Source organism: Aquarana catesbeiana, unplaced genomic scaffold (genome assembly GCF_042186555.1).
Source record: "Aquarana catesbeiana isolate 2022-GZ unplaced genomic scaffold, ASM4218655v1 unanchor225, whole genome shotgun sequence".
Taxonomy (NCBI): Eukaryota; Metazoa; Chordata; class Amphibia; order Anura; family Ranidae; genus Aquarana; species Aquarana catesbeiana.
The window spans coordinates 503,079-528,812 of NW_027362652.1; the positions used below are offsets into that span (position 1 = coordinate 503,079).

At 44.6% G+C, this 25,734-nt stretch overlaps 1 protein-coding gene across 1 annotated transcript; it reads left to right on the top strand.

The window, feature by feature from the left end:
• The first annotated feature begins 2,294 nt into the window (after positions 1-2,294).
• On the top strand, positions 2,295-12,403 carry LOC141121549 (uncharacterized). The gene is made up of 8 exons (XM_073611174.1): positions 2,295-2,394; positions 4,052-4,169; positions 4,256-4,379; positions 4,496-4,593; positions 4,683-4,913; positions 4,993-5,187; positions 5,308-5,449; positions 8,720-12,403. Exons 3-8 carry the CDS (start codon positions 4,295-4,297, stop codon positions 10,399-10,401), a joined length of 2,433 nt encoding a protein of 810 aa, XP_073467275.1. The 5' UTR covers positions 2,295-2,394; positions 4,052-4,169; positions 4,256-4,294; the 3' UTR covers positions 10,402-12,403.
• Positions 12,404-25,734: the final 13,331 nt, after the last annotated feature.

A 25,734-nucleotide genomic window follows, 5' to 3' on the forward strand; every position in this document is an offset into this window, starting at 1 on the left:
CTGAAAGCCACGAGTCTGAAAAAGCGCGAATCGTCTCTCACCAAACTTTTACTAACACGAGATTAGCAAAAGGAGCCCAAAGGGTGCCGCGCTTGGTTCTGAACCGGCCTTTTCTAGTCTCGTCGTACGTGGTGTACGTGACCGCGTGGTTGGCGATCGGAAATTCCGACAACTTTGTGCGACCGTGTGTAGACAAAAAAGGTTTGAGCCAACATCCGTCGGAAAAAATCCTAGGATTTTGTTGTCGGAATGTCCGAACAAAGTCCAACCGTGTGTACGCCCTATAAGTGTACTGTCTGCCCCCATGTTGTAAAGCGCTGCGCAAACTGTTGGCGCTATATAAATCCTGTATAATAATAATATTCTCATCCAATTATGGACTATCTCTTCACGTGTGGTGGTGTTGGTGGCAGTTCACTATCCTGCGAGCAGAATTATACTTACCTTTGGATTATCTTGTGGACTTTTTTTTGGTATTTTAGATGTGTTTATACCAACAGTGTTTAGCGCTGCCTATATGTGTATTTGTTTACTGTGTCCTTTTGAACCCTGGTTTGGGTTTTTATGGTAGCAGCTTTAGCCTTAATTGGCTATAGGTTATTCCTATTTAGTGCGGTATTTTTTTGCCCAAGCCATTAAGCGCTTGTATGAGAGGAAATAGGCACAGTTTTTCTAAATTTTTTTGCAATTATGGACTTAAGCTGAGCAGGTATGCTGGGGCAATATCAAGCCTTACGGAATAAGGATATGAGGAACATGTTTACACTCATTTTTGGACTGTTGTTTTCATCATGTTAATTTATTCAGTAAAGCTTTGAAATTTTGCCTGGTTTGAAGTTACTCAAGGGGTTATGCAAGTATCTGGTACACACATAGTCTACATAGGCTGGTCACATAAAGCACATTGGGGTATGAAGACGGCTTCAAAAGAGTTAAACACAGAGAAAATCCAAGCAAGTGGTTACCAGGAATAACATAAGTTTCACAAGCAGCCTGTCGTTAAGCATGTAAATGTGGCAAGTGAGATAGCCTCTTGTAGTGAGGGAGATGTTGTCGGCACTCCTTCAGTAGCGATCCATCTCCCATAGCAATGGAAGCAGATCTGTACCGCCGAGGCCCTCAAGTTGTACACAGGTACAGAAGAGAAAGAGTTAAGTGAAGGGGACCGCATGCCATTACTGGGAGTGAGGAAGGGGTGATACATTGGACAGGTGGAGAGGGCATTGGCTCTGTGTGTTCTTCTAAAATGCAGCTGTGACAGTGCCCAGTCATATACTCAAATGTACACAGTGCTCAGCACAAAAGTAAAGGTATCCCACACGCAAGGCAAGTGACCCTGTTAAGGTGCTTAGCATAGCCCAGAAGAACCTGCCCCGGGGCAGGCCTCTCATGTGACCCTTGCTTGATGCCCAAGGAGGAGGGAAACATGGAGGATGTGACGACCATGCACATGCCCAACCCTAACAAGTGGTCAGTGTCGTGGCATAGCTCCCAACTGTCCCTGATTTGGAGGGACTGCCCCTGATTTGGAACAAAGTCCCTCTGTCCCTCTTTCCTCCTCATTTGTCCCTCATTCTGGTCTGATCTATATAGTTGTATATAAAATGCACTTTTTATCTTTCAAAGCATGTTTCCCAGTCCTAAACTTTTCATCCAATTTTTAAATGACTGCATTTGTAAATTTCAAAAGGCAATATAAAGGAATAGTAGTGGTAGAAAAGCACTTGTGGTTTTATCTAATCTTTTTTGGTATAATTCTCTTTTAAAGGGGGGGGGGGTGTCCTATGTCTAAATACTTTTGCTAATAGGTGTCCCTCCTTCCCATCTTGAAAAGTTGGGAGGTATGTAGTGGTCCCTTACATTGGTGACGGATAGGAAGGACCCCATTATATCAGTAGTCAGTGGGAGAAGGACATTCTTACATCATCATCAGTGGGAAGACTGCCCCCCTTACAGATCACTGATGCCAGTTATTACCGAGAGACAGAAATTGTTAATTTCTCAAGTAACCCCTAGAAACCTTTGAGGGAACACTGAATGAGAAAGGCTGGACTAGGCAGTCATATATTTTCTATCCCCCTTGGTGGGAGTGGAGATGACCCCATCTATAAGGATATACAGTACATACACACAGAGCACAATGCCGTGTTTATGGTTAAACTATATAGACGTGTGTCTTTTTTTCAACTATAACTATAACTATGTTCACACTATGAGATGTTTCACAGGGTGCAATTCTTCTGAGCTCCACAAGATGGCGACCTCACTTCTACCCAGAAATGCAGTCTCTATGGAAGACAGGAAGTGATGTCAGGTATAAATAGGAAGTTCCAGGTGAGAGGTGAGTCCGGAGGAAGTAGAGAGAAGACATTGCTGGAAGTGGCAGCAGAGGAGGTAATAAGATCTTATTTTCTATTTACACTAGAGTTGCTGCCTCATCCCTTTAATCCCAAACACATATTAATTACACAGGTTTTGAGGCTAATTTAATGCAGATAAGGCACCAAATGAGTTTAATTACCACCTTAATCAGCCACAGAACCTGTGTAATTATTATGTGTTCGGGTTTAAAGGGATGAGGTGGCAACCATAATTTACACCCAGTAACCCCCCGTCATGTCCGTCCTCTTCCTCCATAGTCACTGTGATGTCTTTTATCTCCAGCAGATGATGATACACACATATATAGTGTGGAAACCTAGATTAACCCCTTCAGGGGCAGAACATTTCACCACTTACAGGGCCGGAACATTCTCTTCATTTTGGAGATGTGTCACCATTTCCACCAATCACCTTCTCACCTCATCCGTCTATACTAACGGATTGCATTACTTTTATTAGTGGCGGGAGATGGAGGGTTTATTTAAGGGGATTGGAATATATGTGTCTTTTTTTTTTTTCAAGATTCAAAAAGAAATAAAGAGGGAAAATTTTAATTTGTAGTAAATGTCCTGAAAACGTATTTCTCCATAATGATCCCAGTCTCTGATATTCATCCTAAATTGTGAACAGTAAAGTCTCCAGAGTACACGGAGATCACAGGAATATAATGTGTCCTAATAAAGTTCATCTTTCAGTTTAGAAGAGGTGGGACACACCTGGGAGAAATTATTCTGTGTACAGAAACCTCACAGAGCGCCCCTCACAGCTCCTCCTCCCAATGTCCCTCCAATCACAGTCAGTGAATCCTATGACATCACACTGACCTCACAGCTCCTCCTCCCAATGTCCCTCCAATCGCAGTCAGTGAATCCTATGATATCACACTGACCTCACAGCTCCTCCTCCCAATGTCCCTCCAATCGCAGTCAGTGAATCCTATGACATCACACTGACCTCACAGCTCCTCCTCCCAATGTCCCTCCAATCACAGTCAGTGAATCCTATGACATCACACTGACCTCACAGCTCCTCCTCCCAATGTCCCTCTAATCGCAGTCAGTGAATCCTATGACATCACACTGACCTCACAGCTCCTCCTCCCAATGTCCCTCCAATCGCAGTCAGTGAATCCTATGACATCACACTGACCTCACAGCTCCTCCTCCCAATGTCCCTCCAGTCACAGTCAGTGAATCCTATGACTTCACACTGACCTCACAGCTCCTCCTCCCAATGTCCCTCCAATCGCAGTCAGTGAATCCTATGACATCACACTGACCTCACAGCTCCTCCTTCCTATGTCCCTCCAATTGCAGTCAGTGAATCCTATGACATCACACTGACCTCACAGCTCCTCCTTCCTATGTCCCTCCAATTGCAGTCAGTGAATCCTATAACATCACACTGACCTCACAGCTCCTCCTCCCAATGTCCCTGCAACCAAAGTCAGATAATTTTATGACATCACAGTTGTTATCTATCTCCTTGCTTTTTGTGTAATGATGTCAGAATGCCTCTGACAAGCTTTTAACATACACAGTAGTGGACCCTATGTATGTAAATTATAACTCAGCCTGAAGTGGGGCTTTAATAAAATGGAGACCTGAACAGGGAGGTGAGGAGGATTCTGGGAAGGTCATTTGATTTTACTATTTCTGTTCAAATCTAGAATTTTCCTCCTCTGAAATCTGGTGATCATATGACCATCACATCATCCAAGGAAATAAAAAGAGGAATAAAAGTAAGATTCCAGAAGTCACCAAATCACTGATCTGCTGACAGGAGAGGTGAGCGGTGCTGGGAATTCTGGGACATTATCCAGTAACAGACAAGGGATGTGTCTGGATGGTGACTGTATCATTGTGTGTGTCAGGTTCCTATAAGGTGTCAGGATGTCACTGTCTATTTCTCCATGGAGGAGTGGGAGTATTTAGAAGGACACAAGGATCTCTACAAGGACGTCATGATGGACAATCAGCCGCCCCTCACATCACCGGGTAAGAGGAGACTTTATTGTAAAGGAGAGAGCAGTACGGAGGGTCCACCTAGATCCCCCATCATCTGATAAACACATAGAAACAATGTATTCAGTCAGTGTGTGTGTTTCCTACAGATGGATCCAGTAATGGGAACCCACCAGAGAGATGTCCCCGTCCTCTGTATTCCCGGGATTCCACACAGGAAGGTCACACCATCCCTCACCATCATCAGGTAGATGAGGAACAATCACTGATAGTATCATTAGGATCTGTACATTATCTACATTGTTACCATTGATGTAATTTTTATTATATATTCAGAGTGGAAACCTGAGAGATTCTAAAGTTGAGGTTAAAGAAGAGATAAAAGAGGAGGATGATGAGAATGGGGTGATGGAGGAGTCAGAGTCTCTAAAAGGACACAAAGATCTCTACCAGGACACCATGGTGGAGTCATCCAGCTACAGAAACCCACCAGAGAGATGTCCCCGTCCTCTGTGCTCTTGGGTTTCCACACAGGAAGATCACACAGGGATGCCTCACCATCATCAGGTAGATGATTGATGCTCACTGGGAGTTATGATTTATACACGGCATGTTTGTTACAACGAATGTTTATTATATCTTTCAGAGTGTAAATCTCAGGGATGATAATATTGTTGTTAAAGAAGAGTATAAAGAGGAGGAGGAGGAGGAGGAGTATGGAGCGATGGGGGAGTTTTTAGAAGAACACAAAGATATAATGAACCCACTAGAGAGATGTCCCCGTCCTCTGTATTCCCGGGATTCCACACAGGAAGATCACACCATCCCTCACCCTTACCAGGTTGGTGGGATGGAACATCTAGAACATGGACTTTTGGAGATGATGTGTGGATTTTTTATGTGATACAATATTAACGCTTTTATTGTATATATTATATTTTCTCTAATTTTCTTTGTATAGTGGGAGGATCCAATAGATATAAAAGTTGAGGTTAAAGCAGAAGAAGATGAGACGTATGTGAGGGATGATCAGAAGTCTATGGAGGAGGATGGAATAATAAAGACAATAATAGAGGAGGACACTCCTACAGAGATCAGCCCAGGTGGGTCATTAACACTAAATACATTCCTCCACCCATACTGCTCACTGATTGGTCCAAAGTAGGGCAAGGACTGGGTGATATCAGCCTGTAATCCCCTGGTCACTTTCCTGAGCTGTGTTCCCCATCCTGTATTCCTGTATTTCTCTTGGATAATCTTCCTACTCTGTGCTGGAGACACAATTTATGTATCTAGACTGGATTTATGGAGATTCTGGGGTTCAGCTGACAGTAAAATGTTGATTTTCATCATAGGCGTGTGCTCTTCTTAGGCACCTGGGGCATGTGCCTTGGGTGTTCTGCCCCATGCCTGGGTCTAGAAAGACCTTTGACAGAGGAAATGTCCCGTGATTACTTGCTCTGTTGTTTGCTGGCTGTGCCGGGTGGAGGGATACACTATATTACCAAAAGTATTGGGACGCCTGCCTTTACACACACATGAACTTTAATGGCATCCCAGTCTTAGTCCGTAGGGTTCAATATTGAGTTGGCCCACCCTTTGCAGCTATAACAGCTTCCACTCTTCTGGGAAGGCTGTCCACAAGGTTTAAGAGTGTGTCTAAGGGAATGTTTGACCATTCTTCCAGAAGAGCATTTGTGAGGTCAGGCACTGATGTGGATGAGAAGGCCTGGTTCACTGTCTCTGCTCTAATTCATCCCAAAGGTGTTATATCGGGTTGAGATCAGGACTCTGTGCAGGCTAGCCAAGTTCCTCCACCCGAAACTTGCTCATCCATGTCTTTATGGACCTTGCTTCTCTGAAAGAATGGTCAAACATTCCCATAGACACACTCCTAAACCTTATGGACAGCCTTCCCAGAAGAGTTGAAGCTGTTATAGCTGCAAAGGGTGGGCCTCACCCAACTCAATATTGAACCCTACGGACTAAGACTGGGATACCATTAAAGTCCATGTGTATGTAAAGGCAGGCGTCCAAATACTTTTCACAATATAGTGTATGTCTGTATAGTCTCAGATGCAATCATTGAGTTCAGCCCCAGTTTAGAAAACGTTTAAAGTGTAAGTTCACCTTTACAGAAAAATCTTTAAGGTCAACTTACACAGGACCCCCTGTCCCGCTGACCTGCAGAGCGGCGATCTTCTGTTCTGAGCCCTGCTATTACTTCCTCACCGGATCAGGGCTCAGAAATCCCCTCGGCATTCTCTCTACTTCTTCACCGCTGACAAGATGGGCTACTCAGGTTCTGATTGCCCGACGCCGTCATGTGGACCAATTAGAATGATCCAAAACGTACCTCCTGACGGGACATTTTGGAGATTAGAACAAGGGGATTTCTAAGCCCCAGTCCAGTGAGGCGGCGATAGCAGGGCTCAGAACAGGAGATCGCCGTGCTGCAGGTCAGCGGGATGGGGGGGGGGTCCTGTGTAAGTTCACCTTACAGATTTTTCTGTAAAGGTGAGCTTACCCTTTAAGTTGCCAATGAGTACTGAACATAAATATTGTAAGCCTGACTATTACACTATATGATTATTATTGTCTATAATCTAGTCCTGACCCCTGCACTATATACTCCATGTTGTACATTAGATTACATTATTGTGATATTATATAGTCCTAACTGTTGTATCTTATCCAATATGTTCTACATTACATAGTCCTGACTTCCGCTCTCTACCCTCTACCTACTGCTATATATAAACATAATGGGGGGGGGGGTTTACTAAGACTTGATCAGCCAGGATCTGGAGCACATGTGTATGGTAACCGATCAGCTTCTGTCTTCAGCTTGTTCAGTTAAACTATATCTAAAGGTGTGTTTAAAAAAAAACAAAAACCAAACATGTTATACTTGCCTCCTCTGTGGAATTGGTTTTGCACAGAGTGGCCCCCATCCTCCTCTTCCGGGGTCCCTCAGCAGCGCTCCTGGCTCCTCCTCTCCTCAACTGCCCCATTGGAGAGCCGCTCTCCCTCTGGGCTCTTGTGAGGGCGCGCTCCCGAGTCCTGCTGCTGCGTCCATTGACACAGGCAGCAGGACTCGGCCCCGCCCCCTGGCTCCCACGTCATTGGATTTGAATGACAGCACTGGGAGCCAATGGCTGCTCTGCTATCAATCTTTCCAATCAGGACCCGAGACACCGGCTGGAGCTGGTGTGCTCGTCCCCCGTCACGGGAAAGACCGGGTTCAGGTAAGTAAAAGGGGGGGGGGGGCTCTGGGAGGTAGCTGTAACAAACTAACAAAATCTAATTTTTTTTCATCAATTTAGTCCAATATGTATTCTGCTACATAGTTTTGGTAAATCCTAATAAGTGTATATTGATTGGTGTGGGCAAAAGTTATTGCGTCTACAAACTATGGGATATTTTTACTAGTAATGGCGGCGATCAGCAATTTAATTTTTTAATTTTTTTTTTAGTGGGACTTCGACATTGCGGCGGACAAATTAGACACTAAATGGCACTTTTTGGGAACCAGTGACACTAATACTGTGTTCAGTGCTAAAAATATGCACTGTCACTGTATAAATGACGCTGGCAGGGAAGGGGTTAACATCAGGGGCAATCAAAGGGTTAAGTGTGCTCCTAGAGAGTGATTTCTTACGGTGTGGGGGATGGTTTAACTCGAGGAAGAGAGAGATCTGTGTTCCTGATTAGCAGGAATACAAGAGCTCTCTTCCTCTCTGACAGAACGGCGGTCTGTCTCTCCAGCGAATGATCAGAGGGTCCCAGCGTCTATCATGGGCACCGGACCCGCTGATTGGCTCCCGCTGTGTCCAATGAGAGTTAGCAGGTCACTGGCGATGCGCACGCGTGCCCCAGACCCAGAAGTGGAAACAACGTACCGGTACGTTGTTTCACACAGCTGGGCTGCCCTGCCACAGTAAATGGGCGGTCTGGAAGCAGGTAAACAGAAAGTGATAATAAGGGAGGAGTCAATAACCTAATGATGGTGGTCTTCAGGATCAGTCCAGTCTTCATCTTGGTTGTTCTCTCCACATCCTCACTCTCTGACCTCTGGTGGGGCTCAGCCCCGCTGTTATTCATGACTAAATCATGGACTAAATAAGGAAGTGCAGTACTTCTTCATCACTGTCACTCCTATAAAAGACAGTTCTGGTTGTTTCCTCACTCTCTCACTAAGGTCCATGAATAAAGAAATGAACTGGTAGGAGATCAGAGGACCCATTTACTAGTTACCTTGAGGGGGGAATTGTAAGATCCTCAGAGACAAAGCTGCCTGATGTGGGCGGAGTCCTGGTTTAGGGGAACCAATCTGCTCATGTCTAGTAATAATCTTGTTATTTCTATTTTAGTAGATGGACGGGAGATGAGGAAAACCTCAGAGGATTGTCTCACTTTGTCTCCAGACTGTAAAGTAGAAGATGAGGACATCACACAGTATAGTCCAGGAGAAAACCCGACTACCTCAAATGTCCATCCGGCACCACACAGTGTAGATGGACCATCGTATTCCTCTTATCCTGAGGAACCTCAGACTGTGAGGGACGGTGCCGTCCTTCCAACAGATGAGAGATTTTTCTGTTCTGAGTGCGGGAAGTGTTTCCATTTTAAATCTGATCTTCAAGTCCATAAGACGTCTCACGCAGGGGAGAAGCCGTATTCCTGTTCTGAGTGCGGGAAATGCTTTTCACAGAAGTCCAGTCTAATCATACATCAGAGATTGCACACGGGGGAGAAAGCATATTCTTGTGCTGAGTGTGGAAAATGCTTTTCATATAAGACACATCTTTACACACATCAGAGATCTCACACGAGGGAGAAGCCACATTCCTGCCCTGAGTGCGGGAAATGTTTTTCAAAGAAGTCCCATCTTTCCATACATCGTAGAACTCACACGGGGGAAAAGCCATTTTTCTGTCCAGAGTGCGGGAAATGTTTTTCTTTGAAGTCCTCGCTTCTTAATCATCAGAGATTGCACACAGGTGAGAAGCTGTATTCCTGTCCTGAATGCGGAAAATGTTTTGTAAAAAAATCACAACTTGTCATACATCAGAGATCTCACACAGGGGAAAAACCATATCTCTGCTCTGAGTGCGGGAAATGTTTTATTAAAAAATCAGAACTTGTCATACATCAGAGGTCTCACACAGGGGAAAAACCATATCTCTGTTCTGAGTGCGGGAAATGTTTTTCAAGAAAGTTCAATCTTTACGGACATCAGAGATCTCATACAGGTGAGAAGCCATATTCCTGTTCTTATTGTGAGAAACGTTTTGTACAAAAATCAGAACTTGTCAAACACCAGAGATCTCACACGGGGGAGAAGCCATTTTCCTGTCTTGAGTGCGGTAAATGTTTTTCACAGAAGTCCCATCTTTACACACATCAAAGATTGCACACGGATGAGAAGCCTTATTCCTGTTCTGAGTGTGGGAAATGTTTTTCACGGAAGTGCAATCTTGATAGACATCAGAGACTGCACACAGGTGAGAAGCCGTACTCCTGTCCTGAATGTGGGAAATGTTTTGTACAGAAATCAAAACTTGTCAGACATCAGAGGTCTCACCTAGAGGCAAAAGCTTATTCCTGTCCTGAGTGCGGGAAATGTTTTTCAGATAAGTCCAATCTCAATCATCATCAGAGATTGCACACAGGTGAGAATGTGTATTCCTGTTCTGAGTGCAGGAAATGTTTTGCACACAAATCAGTACTTGTTACACATCAGAGGTCTCACACAGGTGAGAAGCCGTATTCCTGTCCTGAATGTGGGAAATTTTTTCCACATAATTCCAATCTTAAGAAACATCAGAAATTGCACACAGGGGAGAGGGTTGATCCCTGTTCTGAGTGTGGGAAATGTTTTGTACGAAGATCAGAGCTTATCACACATCAAAGATTGCACACAGGGAAAAAGCTGTATTCCTGTCCTGAGTGCGGCAAATGTTTTTCACGGAAGTCCAATCTTTGCAGACATCAGAGATTGCACACGGGGGAGAATGTTCCTGTTCTGAGTGAGGCAATTGTTACTCAGTAAAGCCCTGTCTTCCTGTATATCATGGATCCCACACAACCCTCGAGGTGTATTAGTGCCTTGAGTGCGGGAAATGTTTTCTATATGAATGCTGGACATCACAGCTCTCATGTGGGGAAGAATCACACCCTGATATACACCTCAGATATACTCCATGGCTGATCTTCATCATGTAAGAAACAGTTCATGAGGAGATCAGAGTTCACCAAAGACATGGATGAAGTGTTGTACCGTATTGGCCATTGCTAGCAATAGAAAAATAAAAATGGAGTCATTACCTTTCATTGGCTGAGTAAACTTATACTTATCTAATTTTTGAAAAAAAAAATAGTTAAACAAATGTGACCAGCCATGATGAATGTTGGCCATATTTTATTTCATTTTGATGCCCCTGATGACATCTCATATGACGAAACTCGTTGGATGGAGCCTGGACATATGACATTGCTGCACACATGGACCACGCCCATTTTGTTGGTTAGAAACTATCAGTTAATTGTGATGACATGCTCGATTTTTACTTCTAATGTATGAGTATTCGGGATGAGTTTTATTAAATACCTAAGTGCTTTTTCATACTACACTATGAGGTGAACTTTGTTCTCATTTTGCCACAGCTACATGATAATCTAACCTGTGAAGAGATGCTCTCAGAGGGGACAACAGGATTTGAGCCTTAATCTTTGTGCAGTCCATGATGAACAGCAGCAAGCCTGATGGGTTTTTGAGTGCTGTCAGACCTATTTTCTAGTGGTCCACCTCTGAGGATAAGGCCCCTTTCACACGATCGGACCGTTCAGGTCCGCCAGTCAGTTTTGACGGCGGACCTGAGCGGGCGCTCCATGTTAGCCTATGGAGCGATGGATGTCAGCGGAGACATGTCCGCTGACATCCGAACCGGTCCGATCCGCAAAAAGCAGACGGATGGCCCGACGTCCAGGTCCGTCGCTGGCGGATCGGATCGGGTGAGATCTGATGAAAACAGACATGCTGTCTGTTTTCATCCGATTCCCTCCATAGGCGGCAGTGGTGCCTGACAAGCCCCTCCCCGCTCAGTGAGCACAGAGGGACCTGTCATCCGCCGTCTCAGCGGAGATCAACGGACTGATCTCCCGCTGAGCTGGCAGACCGAGGCGGACTCCGTGGAAACGGAGTCCGCCTCATGTGAAAGGGGCCTAAGAGGCCCAGTTTGCTGTGGTGTTGGTGGAGGATCGTCATTTCACCTGCAGATTTGTTTTTGTTATACACTCTGGGTGCACCCTTGGATTTATGGATTCTCTCTGGATGGTCTGTTTTAATAAGTGCCGCATCTTTTATTAATATTTTATTTCATACAATGATTTCCTGTGATCTTTGGCTCTATATAATGGCCATATATGGAATCTGCCAGGTAAAGTAGATTCCTGTAGAAGAAGTAATCCAACTGTCTTAGCTGTGTTCATGTCTATTGAGTGGTGTTACACCTCCTTTTTGAGTCTCTGGCTAAACCCTCCCAATTTAGTCGCTTCTGTGTGGGGTGTTCCTGCACTCGCCCCCTCCCTGGGGGTCCCAGTGATGGAAGCTTTCCCCTGGATGGGGTTTTTTCTGCGAAGGAAGGTCTGACTCCAGGTATATTGTCCCTGGAGTCCACCTGAAGAAGCAGGTACAGTCCGGTCCATAAATATTGGGACATACCCTCAAATTAAAGCTGAAAGTCTGCCGTTAAAGCACATCTTGTTCGTTTCATTTCAAATCCATTGTGGTGGTGTATAGAGCCAAAAAGCTTAGATATGTGTCTCTGTCCCAATATTTATGGACCTGACTGTATATCCCGTGAAACATGTAGAGACATAGAGGGATGCATACAAGGACCCCATATATACATTGTAACAACCAAATCAAGTGTAACATTGGTAACTTGAAGGGGGTCCTTTGCACAAATCAGGGATCTATATTTGTTGTTAACATTGTCTTAATATGCTTTTAATGTACAAATGTATATGTGAATAAACCTTGTAAAATTGAATTTTGGTCTGTTCATCCTTTAGCACCTTAAAAATCCATAGTGTCCATTGATTACTATTGTGTACCTGCTGCGTCCTTATCAACCACTGATGTTGTCTGGCCCATTCACTTAGATGGCTGGTAAGCCACGGCTAGGTAAGCAAATGGGTGGGGAATGGAACAGGTTAAATAATTGATTTATTATGTCGCATGGCCATATTTGGGTGATGATATCACCACTATCCAACTGTCAATGGTTGCTAAGGAAGCAGCGGCTGCTTGCACCCTCTGCATCCTTTAACCACTTTGTATCCAGGCCAATTGTGTCACTTCGCTCCTACATGTAAAAATCTCCTTTTTTTTTTTTTTGCTAGAAAATTACTTAGAACCCCCAAAACATTTCTATTAAATCCCAAATCCCTCCTCTGGCCTCCATTGCAGCCAATCAGACACAGATTAGTGTGATCGGCTGTTTTCCTGGCTGCTAACAGCCAGGTAAACAAAGAGGCGGATCCAGAAGTGAAGACATACTTGTCGCTCCCAGTTACCAGGGTCACAGAGAGAGAGGAACATGTCACTTCCCTCCTAGACTCCACGATTGGATGGCATGTCCCACGAAAAGGCAGTGGGAGGGGGGTGGGACCGCCACCCGCAGAATTGATTGAGTGGCTATTTAGCCACTCAAATCACTTCTGCTACAAACGGAATCGCCGGCTTAAAAATTTCTTACTGGGATGATGCCTGTAGGTGCAGGCATCATCCTGGTATACCCGCTGCAAACCGAGGACGTTCATGGACGTCCTGTGGGTGGGAAGTAGCTAAAACGACTGATGTCACCCGACCCATTCATTTACATGTCTGGGAATCCCTGGCCATATAAGCAAATTGGTGGGGAATTAAGTATTATATCACCGCCTGGATATGGGGGTTGTCGTCTGGCTTTGTTTAGAATAGGGATAGATCATGTGCGTTGGGTCATCAAAGAGTTTTTTTTTCCCAGTGAGTCAGTGGTGGCAGTCATCGTGAGTGATGATAGATTAACAACAAAAGATATTTTTGGGGGATTTTTATATTGTTACTGTATAAAGAACCTTGTCAAATGTTTCATTGTCTTTATATATTATATTACTGTCCGATCCGTTTGTGTCTTGCTTCTTCTTCTAGGACCCCTTTCACACTGTCAGTTTCTCAGACAGACCCAATCGGACCCTCCAGTCTCCTCTGTGAAACAGCGGGTGTCAACGGACATATGTTCGTTGTAGGGCTGGGAGATTTTCTAAAAATAAAAAAAAACTTCGATTCACGATTCGAAACGAGTTTTTTTTTTTTTCTTTGGAAACCGTGCCGGTCCCGAGGGCATGAGCTTTTAGGCGAGGCCGCGGCTCCGGCCTAGTCCGCGGCATCCGGCCTCGTGGACTAGGCCGAAGCCGCGGCCTCACCTAAAAACTCCTTGCCCGCTGCTCTTCAGGCCCGGCGCGGTGTCAGCGCCGGTCCGGAGGCGCTGCAGGCATGAGTTTTTGGGCAAGGCCGTGACTTTGGCCTAGTCCGCGGCGTCCGGCCGTAGCCGCGGACTAGGCCAAAGCCGCGGCCTCACCTAAAAACTCATGCCCGCAGCGCCTCGGGACCGGCGCGGTGAAAAAAAAAAAATCTAAAAAAATCTATTTGCTTAAATTTTGAATCGATTTGACCTCTCAACTCGATTCAAGATTTAAATCTATTTTTTTCCCCAGCCCTAGTCCGTTGACACCTGCCAACATCCGATCCGCTCCTATCCACTAAAAACAGACGTTTCCCATCCGTCTGGCAGGTTGGATGGGATGGCAGTTGGGTTTAAAGGGACAGCGCTCCTTCCCATTGAAATCAATGGGACACCGTGGCTATACCGCCAGCAAAGCGCCTCTGCAGAGGCGCTTTGCGGTGGTTTTTAACCCTTTCTTGGCCGCTGCTAAAACGACGGTAAAGCGCAGCTAAAAATAGCGGCGCTTTACCACCGATGCTCCTCCAGCCCCAGTGTGAAAGGGGCCTTAGTCATTTCTTTGTTGAGTCTGTTTACCTTCAAGAAATGAACTCTATCTACATCTAAGCTGAAGACTTCACTTCAGAGATTGATCTACTCCACCATGTCTTCTTACTTCATCAATGGACATCTAAACTACAATCCTACCTTCCATATCATTCCACTAAACAGAACGTTTAGCCTTTGCTTTCAATTTAAAGAGTTTGTGTGCTCAGACTAGGGAGGAGATCCAGATTTCAACCAAGCTAGAACTCAGTCCTAATTTTCCTTGTTGGGTGTTCTGCCAATGGGTGAAATAAATAGGGTGTGCTCCTGCCCGACAAGCCATACCTCCGACTGCACCAGGAAGTGAAACCTGTAGCAGCAATTTTACTACCACAGGTAAATAGGACAGCTTTCCACTGTTTTGCCAGCTTTGCCAGTGTCCCCCATGTTCCCAGCAACCAGTGATGCATCCCCACTCAGCCCATGCAGTTGTCAGTTGTGGAATCCCTGCTGACTGGAGACTGTAAAGTAAGTATTGGGGATGGTGGCTGACATCACTGACCAAATATGGCCATGGCTTATTTAGAAAAATCTAATTGGGAGGAATTAATTAAAAGTTAATTAATTGGAACCGCACTCTCTCTAAAAGTAATTAATGTACAAGTGCTCAAAGTACATAGACCAATGTCAGCAAACACAATATATGTGTAAATATTAAGTGTAACGTTCACAAAATTATCTGATAAAGTGTCCAGATCAAAATATTAAAAGAATCAAAAATTTTAAAAAAAAAAGCCCAAAAATGTGCATGTGGATCTTCCAATTGTTGGCAAACAGCAAAGGAGTAGATCTTCCACCACCATCACCAGCCACACATCCTACTCTCCAGAATCCAATGACACCCATTACAGGTAGTCATATACGCTTGTGGATAATGCCAATGGGAAACCTCACAGCCACAGCTTCAGTCCGGACAGATGTTTTATCAGAATCCCAAGAAACCTATTCCAGGTACTCAAAAATGCTTGTAGGAAATCCCGATGTGGAAATAATCATAACCACAACATTGATCCAAGTTGGTACCAAGGATTAAAAGAAGAAAGGGGCTTCTATGGTGAAGTATGTTGGTTTTTTAATTGAAAATTGTAGTAAAAACAGATAAAATCTCCATAACAGCTTAACACAACCCTGTTTTGGAGACGCCGTGAGCATTCCAGCTGCGTTGCAAACGGCGGAAGTGATGTATCACGTTCAAGCCAACCTACGCGTTTCGTCAGCACGCTCTGATGTCATCAGGGGTCATGGTGGTGGTATTTACTTTCACACATACACATTTTTAGAAAAATCTAAACCTACTCCCTACTCACTTGCCATGAATGACATCTCCTGATGCCCCACCACCAAAAATAATAAGTCCCATCATTGGTGGAAACAGTGGGATATAAAACGTCATATTATAGGTGTCAGTGAGATAAAATAATGAATGTTATCATTATCAGTGATTAATTAAATGTAAACATTGATCAGTGAGATAAAATCAGTCCCATTGTTGTTGTCAGTGAGATAAAATAAGCCCCATTGTTGGTGTGAGATAAAATAAGTTCCATCGTTGGTGTCAGTAGGATAAAATAAGCCACATCGTTGGTGTCAGTGAGATAATGTAAGCCTCATTGCCCAGAGAGTGTTCCAGCTGTCATCAACACACTGCCACTCTGCACAGAGTCCTGGAACCTGTGTGATGAGTTCACACTGGGAGAGTAGACTGAATCCTGGGACTGTCCTGCAGCATATGGGACACTTGGATATAATGACAAAGCCCTGTTCACAATGGTGTCCATTTATGAAGCAGTGGAAAATTTCCACTGCTGAGTTCTCCGGCATTCACAGTGGAGATCTCTCTCCTCTGAGTGCCTGTTTATGAAGCGGTGTAGATCGCTTCTCCTTTTGAGAAGTGAAGCGATCTACAAACACTTCTAACAGTGGAGAACGCCTCCTGATGCTGTAATCTCATGAGACATAGCGAGATTACAGTACCAGACATTCACTGAAACAAGAGGTGTCTATTTATTAAGCAGTGGTAAATTACAGCTGCTGAGTACACGGACATTCCCAGAGCATATATACGAATTGTGAGTCCTAGTAAGGGGTGAAATTGCAAGGCACGTGGTAGAGCTTTGTATCACTATGAGGCACTCCACAATAGAATGTTGCTTTGACCTCGACTTGTGTCCAGAGTTTGGCAGCATAATGGCGGTGCCAGTCAATCAGTCTACCAAGATGGATGACCTGGTAATATTTCAAGATATCTAGGGACCGCTAGACCCCCATACTGCTTGGGGAGTGAAAGTTGAGGGCGAGGTGGTCAAGGGTGTTAATGAGCCCAAATGAGTTTGATAATAAGGGAATGCACTTAAAGTAATGGGGGGGGGGGGGGGGGGTATCACAATCGGCAGGGCTTGAAAAAGATAAAGGTATTTTGGCAATATACTCATTTTAAGGAGATTACAGCGACTGAACCATGAGTGCAAACCACAACGCCAAGTCTCCAACAAGATACGGGTTTTGTTCAAAAGAGGGGAAAAGTTAATTTTTGAAAGTATAGGACAATCTGGAAGGCATATGCGTGCCTAAATGCTTCAGAGCCGAGTCGATCCATCCGAACTTGAACTAATTAAACTTCAAGGTCTGAATAAGGGGAGAAGGGAGCTCAACCCCTATGGCTTCTGACTTACTGAAATTAATGTTCAGATTGGATAGTAGTCCTTATATTTCAGACTCAAGGATTAGATTTTGGATTGGCACCAACGGGTTAGTCAGGGAAAAGAGCAGTAGGGGCCCGTGCATTGTGGGCGCATGGGCGCCGCCCCCCATCCATGTGCCCGGCCTCTTTCAGGATGCCGGACGCATGGATTCCTATGGCAGGGGTGGGAGGGGGTGGTACTATTTGAAGCACCTAATTACAGCCAGAGGCTCTAATAGGCTTAAAAATAGGGTGGCCTCGGTACGAGAGTGTGCCCTGATCCCACCCAATTGTGTGACGATAGCAAATTAATTTTCGCTATTTTCAAACTAACCTTCCTCCCCGCCAATCAGGAGGCAGGGCGTCAGACAAAAGCACCAATTGGATGCCTGGCGCTTAGGAAGTGGAGCAGAGGACACACACCCTGGAGTGGAGGTCACCGTTTCTGGTGCACTGAGGAGCTGATGCCTGGCGGTAAGTGCCACAATGTCAGAGCTGCTCGCGGGGGGGGGGGGGTTTCGCTGGGCACAGTGGCTGCATATGATGGGCACAAGTTGCTGCATTTGATGGGCACAAGTGGCTGCATATGAGGGGAACAAGTCGCTGCATTTGATTGGCACAGTGGCTGTGTTTGATGGGCACAATGACCGCATATGATGGGCACAATGGCTGCATATGGTGGGCACAAGTGGCTGCATTTGATAGCCACAAGTGGCTGCATTTGATGGGCACAAGTGGCTGCATATGACGGGCACAAGTGGCTGCATATACTGGGCCCAAGTGGCTGCATTTGACGGGCACAAGTGGCTGTGTATGATGGGCACAAGTGGCTGTGTATGATGGGCACAAGTGGCTGCGTATGATGGTCACAAGTGGCTGCATATGATGGGCACAAGTGGCTGCATATGATGGGCACAAGTGGCTGTGTTTGATGGGCACAAGTGGCTGCATTTGATGGGCACAAGTGGCTGCATATGATGGTCACAGTGGCTGCATACGACGGTCACAGTGGCTGCATATGATGGTCACACATGACTGCATATGATGGGCACATGTGGCTGCATATGATGGGTACAGTGGCTGCATATGATGGGCACAGCGGCTGCATATGATGGGCACAGTGGCTGCGTTTGATGGGCACAATGGCTGCGATTGATGGGCACAGTGGCTGCACTTGATGGGCACAGCGAGGCTGCAATTGATGGGGGTTTCAGTATTTTTCAGTTTGTTTGCGCCCCCCCAAAAATTTTGAGCACCAGCCGCCACTGGAAAAAAACATATCATCAGCATACGCTGATACTTAGTGTTGTACCCCTCCAATAGCTAACCCCATGATGTCTGGATTTAAACAAATTTTGCAGAGGAGAGGTTCATGAGACAGAGCAAAGAGAAGAGGGGATAAGGGGCACCCCCGTCTTGTCCCATTAGTAATGGGGAAGGGGTCAGAAAGAACTCCATTGACCTTAACTTGAGAGCTGTCAGGTTGGAGTATATCTTGGTGACAAAAAAGAAAGAAGGAGGGCGCACTGACCTAGTGCATTACCACGGCTTTGACAAGGGCTCAAAGGCACTGTTCTGTGGATCGACATACCAGGACCTAATGCCAAGAGGGTCAGACCGGTACGAATGGCCGAATTGGCATTAGGTCCTGGTGTGTCGATCCGCAGAACAGCGCCTTTGCGCCCTTGTCAAAGCCGTTTTTGATAGCTCTTTTGTGAGTATATCTTTTGCTGTTTTTATGCTGTAATAAAGTTTACCAGTGGTAATGCACTAGGTCGGTGCGCCCTCCTTCTTTCTTTTTTGTTTTTTTTTAGCTTGAATACCCATTGTTCAAAGGAGGGCTGCAAGACGTCAGGCATTACATTATTTAGGTGGTCGCACCACATATTCAGTCCCTGGACACCTGAGTGCAGGAGAGATTTCTATTGTATATCTTGGTGATCGATTTTAACATGATTTCCCCCAGACCTATATGTTGCAGAACCGAGAACATAAACCTCTAGTTCACCCGGTTGAACGCCTTCTCTGCGTTCGTACCTAAAAACACACACAGAGTGTGTGTCGCATTGGCTACGTGGATTAGGTTGAGGACTTTAACTGTGTTATCTCGGGTTTCTCGGGTTGGGATGAAACCTACTTGGTCTAGATGGGCTAATTGTTGTAAGTGATGTGCAAGACAGGAGGCTAGTATCTTGGTGAACAGTTTGAGATCAATATTCAGGAGCAAGATAGGTCTTTAGCTGTCAAAAGTGGTTGGATCTTTGCCTTCTTTAGAAATGACAGATTTGTGAGCTTTTAAGGTGTCCCAAGGCAGTGCTGTCCTCGACCTAAGTGCATTAAATAAGTTGACCACATAGGGCCCTAGAGTGGGAAGAAGTTTATAACATTGTAAAGTGAAACCATCAGGGCCTGGGCTTTACCCATTTTGGACGAGCTAAAGGCTTGTTGGAGTTCCTCTTTGGTATCTTTTTTTCCTGTCACTGCATCCTCTCAGAAATGTGAAATGGGAAGTGAGAGTGGTTTGGAGAATTTCCATAGAGTGCAAAAATCTTACTACAAGTCTACCAGGTAGGACCAATACGCGTGTTAATTCATTGTTGTAGATGGTCATGCCTGCTCCAAGGAAGCACCTTCAGTGGAGTGGGTGACCAAGCTTGCCCTAAGGCAACCCATTGTTTGATATGCTTACACTAGTCAATGACTCTCATTAAATGCAACACAATCTGATAGAAGCGTACATACCCAAACTGTTTTAAGCCTACGAAAGATGAAATGCTTAATGAGCCCTGGCTTACAAGCCCAAAGTTATACCAGATTGATTGTATAGTGTTGAGGTATGTGGTCGGGATAAAGACCGACGCTGTTTGTAACAAGTACAAGATTCAAGGTAAGAGGTTCTGATTTAATGACATTACATCTACCCGTTCAAGAAATCGTTTGTTTAAACCACACTTCTAAATCTTTTCTGAAAGAGGGGATGAGGGGTAGAAAATTGAGCAAGAAAAGCGTTGGGTCATTTGTTAGCTGGATCCCCAGGTAGTGGATTTGAAAAGATGCCCATTATAAGCAAAATTAGCTTTAAGCCTATGCAATAAATTACCAAAAAGGTTTAAACTAAGCACCTTTGACTTCTGATAGTTTATTTGGAAATTAGACAGCACCCCATTAAGTGTGGCATGGTAATGTCCAGTTCACTGATAAAGAAAATAAAAGTAGATCGTCTGCTTAGTGGGAAACCTTATGGAATGTATGACCAATCTCAATCTCTGAGAAATTCGAATTCCCTTATGAACGGTTCAAGTGTTAAAATGAAACTTAGGGGTGTCAAAGGACATCCTTGCTGTGTCCCATTCTTGATAGTGAATGGAAATGAGAGGACTCCACTGGCTCTAACTTGCGCTGAAGGTATTGTGTATAGTGACCCGACCCAGGCCCGTATGTAAGGTCCCAAGCCAATAGCTTCTAAAATTATCTCTATGAAAGACAAGTATAGCCTGTCAAATGCCTTCTCAGCATCCATGGAAAGAATGTGGGGTTGAAAGGCCTTTGACAGGGCAGAATAGATAACATTGATTGCCTGAATCATTCCATCACATGCCTCTCTGGTGGGCATAAAGACCACTTGGTCAAGATGTATGATGGTTTGTTGATGTGGAACCAAACAGTATGCCAAAATCTTAGTGAACAATTTGACGTCACAGTTGAGACAGCAAGTGACTCTTTCCTTCCTATGGAATTACGGATACTGTACATGGGCCTCTAGAGTTTCGAAGCTTGGAATGGGTTGGTGGCGAAGAACACTGAACGTGTCCACAAAATGGGGAGCTAAACAGTCTTGAAGCTGTTTGTAATAAGCTGACGAGAAACTGTCTGAACAGCCTAAAAGAATGCTATTGTTGTGATCGGGTTTTAGAATGTCAGGAGCGTGTAATGGTCCAGTTCGATGGCAGCTGCTGGTCTCCATCCAGCATCCTGGTTTTGACTGAGCTGCACTCTCCCTGTCTGGCTGTCCATCTGGAGGGTGATTGATGATGACACTGGGTGAAGACCAATCTGATTGGCTGCCCAAACACTTTTGATCTTAACATGAAAAGACCCTGGTTGCAATTACTGGAAATAACATTTTAAAGTCACTGTAGTGTTTACCAGTAAACAAGTTACCCTATGAATGTCAATCCAATGAATACCCTCTCAAGTCTAATTACCATCAGTAATTACTTCTTGTATGGTCAAATCACATTCTTTATCATCATTAAGTATGTAGACAATGTACCCTTTAAAAAGCCTAATTAGATAAACAGGCTACTCCCAAAATACCAAGGTGACCTTGCATAAAATGAACATAGTTAAGAGTCCTTTTGATGTGTACAAATGAACTTGTCACTGGCCTGTCCAAGAAAGTATGTATGCGGACATACTCTATATTACCAAAAGTATTGGTAATATACATGTCTTTATGGACCTTGCTTTGTGCACTGGTCCAAATCTTTTGGTGGAGGGGGGATTATGGTGTGGGGTTGTTTTTCAGGAGTTGGGCTTGGCCCCTTAGTTCCAGTGAAGGGAACTATTAAGGCGTCAGCATACCAAGACATTTTAGACAAGTTCATGCTCCCAACTTTGTGGGAACAGTTTGGGGATGTTCCAATATGACTGCACATCAGTGCACATTCTCATCCACATCAGTGTCTGAACTCACAAATGGAAGAATAGTCAAACATTCCCATAGACACACTCCTAAACCTTGTGAACAACTTTCCCAGAAGAGTTGAAGCTGTTATAGCTGCAAAGGGTGGGCCAACTGCGAATTTAGACTGGGATGCCATTAAAGTTCATGTGCGTGTAAAGGCAGCCATCCCAATACTTTTGATAATATAATGTATACTCTACATGTGTGTGTATATATATATATATATATATATATATATATATATATATATATATACCTACAACAGGGGCATGTCATGAAACCAGTGTGCCTGTGTGCAAGATAAAAAGTTGGCCCTAGGCACTGATAAAAAAATAATGTGGTGCACGCATCACGCTGTGGCAATATGTGGGCGTAGCTTAAATTGCGCAAAATATTGGGCATGGCTTAAAGGGGGTGTGGTTTAATAGGGTCTGAGATGGCTTACATAGTGCAGAATGTGGTAATGTTAAATAGGGAATGTATGGTGCAGAGTGTACGGCAGTGTGTACATACGGTAGTATGTACAGGAGAGGGGTGCAGAGTCTATGGAGGTGGGTAGTATGTACAGGAGAGGGATGCGGAGTCTATTGAGGTGGGTAGTATGTACAGGAGAGGGGTGCGGAGTGTATGACAGTGGGTAGTATGTACAGGAGAGGAGTGCGGAGTGTATGGAGGTGGGTAGTATGTACAGGAGAGGGGTGCGGAGTCTATGGAGGTGGGTAGTATGTACAGGAGAGGAGTGCGGAGTGTATGGAGGTGGGTAGTATGTACAGGAGAGGGGTGTGGAGAGTATGAAGGTAGGTAGAATGTTCAGGAGAGGAGTGCGGAGTGTGTGGAGGTGGGTAGTATGTACAGGAGAGGGGTGTGGAGTCTATGGAGGTGGGTAGTATGTACAGGAGAGGAGTGCGGAGTGTATGGAGGTGGGTAGTATGTACAGGAGAGGAGTATGGAGTGTATGGTTCTGGATAGTATGTGCAGGAGAGGAGTATGGAGTGTATGGAGGTGGGTAGTATGTGTAGGAGAGCAGAGCGGAGTGTATGGAGGTGAGTAGTATGTGCAGGAGAGGAGTGTGGAGTGTATAAAGGTGGGTAGTATGTGCAGAAGAGGAGTATGGAGTGTATGAAGGTGGGTAGTATGTGCAGGAGAGGAGTATGGAGTGTATGGTGGTGGGTAGTTTGTGCAGGAGAGGAGTATGGAGTGTATGGTGGTGGGTAGTATGTGCAGGAGAGGAGTATGGAGTGTATGGTGGTGGATAGTATGTTCAGGAGAGGAGTGCGGAGTGTATGGAGGTGGATAATATGTGCAGAAAAGAAGTATGGAGTGTATAGAGCTTGTTAGTATGTACAGGAGAGGAGTGTGGAATGTATGGAGGTGGGTAGACTGTGCAGGAGAGGAGTATGGAGTGCTTATTATGTGCAGGAGAGGAGTATGGAGTGTATGGTGGTGGGTATTATGTGCAGAAGAGGAGTATGGAGTGTATGGAGGTGGGTGGGTGTTTTTTTTTTTTTATTATTATTTTCTTACAATGAAATTTTTTATTATTATTCTTTTTAAATGCTTTTGGGGGGCCAAAATTGTAATTGCAATTGATTTTGTAATAATTTTTTACAATTTTTTTTTGTATTTTTTTTCATAATGATGGGGGCGGGGGGGGGGGGGGGTAGTGGACAGTGTCAGTAGGGCAGTGGACGGTGTCAGCAGTTTTTTGTTTTTATTATTTTATTGTCCATTATTTTTTACAATCTTGTTGTTTTTTCAATGTTTTTTTCACAGTGCTTCTTGGGGAGGGGGGAGGAGGGTGGGGGGTATGGGGCAGTGGATGGTGTCGGTAGAGCTGTGGATGGTGTCAATAGTTTTTTTTATTTTTAATGTATTATTGTTTTTACAATTTGTTTTTCATTTTTCTCACAATGCTTTTTTTTGGGGGGTGGGGGGGCTGTGGACAGTGTCGTGGGGGGGGGGGGGTAGGGGTGTCAGTAATTTTTATTTTATATTATTTTTTTACAATTTTATTATTTATCTTTTTTTTTTTTACAATTTTTAATTTTGTAATATTTATTTTTTCTTCTTTACCAGCCCTGTTGGTGGGCTTTGGTGAGATATAAGAGACCCCTGACATCTCCCCTTTGAGGACAGAGAATCCCCAGTCCTTTTCTCAGCAGCCTCAGCATTGAAAATAAATGGGATAAATAAATAAACAGGAGACACAGCGGCTCCTGGGCGTTCATAAACTGAAGCAGAGTAAACACATGTTACTCTGCTCAGTTATCAAAGGACACAGGAGTGATCGGTAGCGATCGCTCTCTGTGTCCAATTCAGAAAAGGAAGGGGCCGGTAAATGACATTTTTACCGGCCCCTTCCTCCACTCTCCATCCTCACAGCTGGGGGGAGAGGAGGGAAGCCAGCTGGGGGGCCGAGGACGGGGACACTGCTTGCCAGAGGAGAACATGGGGGACAGTGGGGGGATGATCGGTGCAGCAGAGGGACAGTTGCAAGCTCCGATCACCCTGTATAGCTTTTCAGCTGACAGCTGTGGGAGAGAGGAGGAGAAGAAGTGGCTGTCAGCTGAAAAGCTATACAGGGCGATCGGAGCTTGCAACTGTCCCTCTGCTGCACCGATTATCTCTGACTGTTAAATATATATATATTTTTTTGAACTCCAAGAAAGGGTGTAACCCAGGTAATACATAAATAAAAGATAATCAATGATAAACTTATAGTCATATTTTATATCATCCAACTTTGACAAACCAAGGTGTTCAACAGGTGTGTACAACTTAACTTAAGAGTTATCATTCAGAATTTACGGTCAGTGCATTTGTTTGTTTCTCATACGTGTGTGACATTCTGTATATGAACTTTTAATCATGACATTGGGTCACCTAATCTACCTTTTTCTTTTTTCCTCATATTCTAAGTGCAGCAAGGAAGAAAAGAAAAATGAGAAGCAGAACATAGCCTGAGAGGCCAGGAAGAAGACGAAAAGAAAGAGGGGGGGGGGGGGGCGGAGAAAGGGGGGGGGGTAAGTGGCAGTATGACACGGGTTCTTTTCAGCAGCTCATAATAGCTTCATGATCCCCATTTAGGTATTTTATGTTCCAAAGAGGGCCTTTCCCTCGTCTGAAGTTATGTACATGTTCCAAAGTCTCCGAATTTTGGTGTATATTTTGTGTTTATCTTGTGCTGTAAGAATTAAGTCCTCCATTTTATTAATATCCTCTACTTTTCCTAACCAAGTCACCATCATTGTGGGACATTGTTGTTTCCACATGAGAGGGATACAAGATTCGGCAGCATTAAGTAGATGTCTTATGATAAAATTTTTATAGTGTTTTGTAGGCACGTTAGATGCATGCAGTAGGAAAAACGTTGGGTCTAACGGTATCTCACGCTCAGTGAATCTCTGGGTAACCGTGTGTACATGAGGAAAAGATGATCCGCACTCCGGTGATTGCTCTTAAGAAGTATAATATTTATTGACAAGCCACAGTGACCAAACGCAAATAAGAACAGTTGACGCGTTTCAGCCTATAAGGCCTTAGTCATGGGTTATGCCGTGATATGTAAAATAAGACCCATCACTGAAGTCAGTGGGATAAAATACTGTAAGGCCCATCATTGGTGTCAGTGAGATAAAAAAAAGCCCCATTGTTGGTGTCCGTGAGATAAAATACGTCGCATCATTGGTGTCTGTGAGATAAAAATAAGTCCCATTGTTGGTGTCAGTAAAAACAAAGTCTAACCCCAGCCCACCATTGGTGGTCAGTGGTGACACTTGAACACACGCTCCAGCTGCCTCTCTGCTCATGTCGGAGATATACTTACACTGTCAAAAAGGAGATCACCGCTCCCCACAGTCTGGTATAATTGTAGTGCCTGGTGGTGGAACCCAGAGTGTTCCAGCAGTCGTCACCTCATTGCCA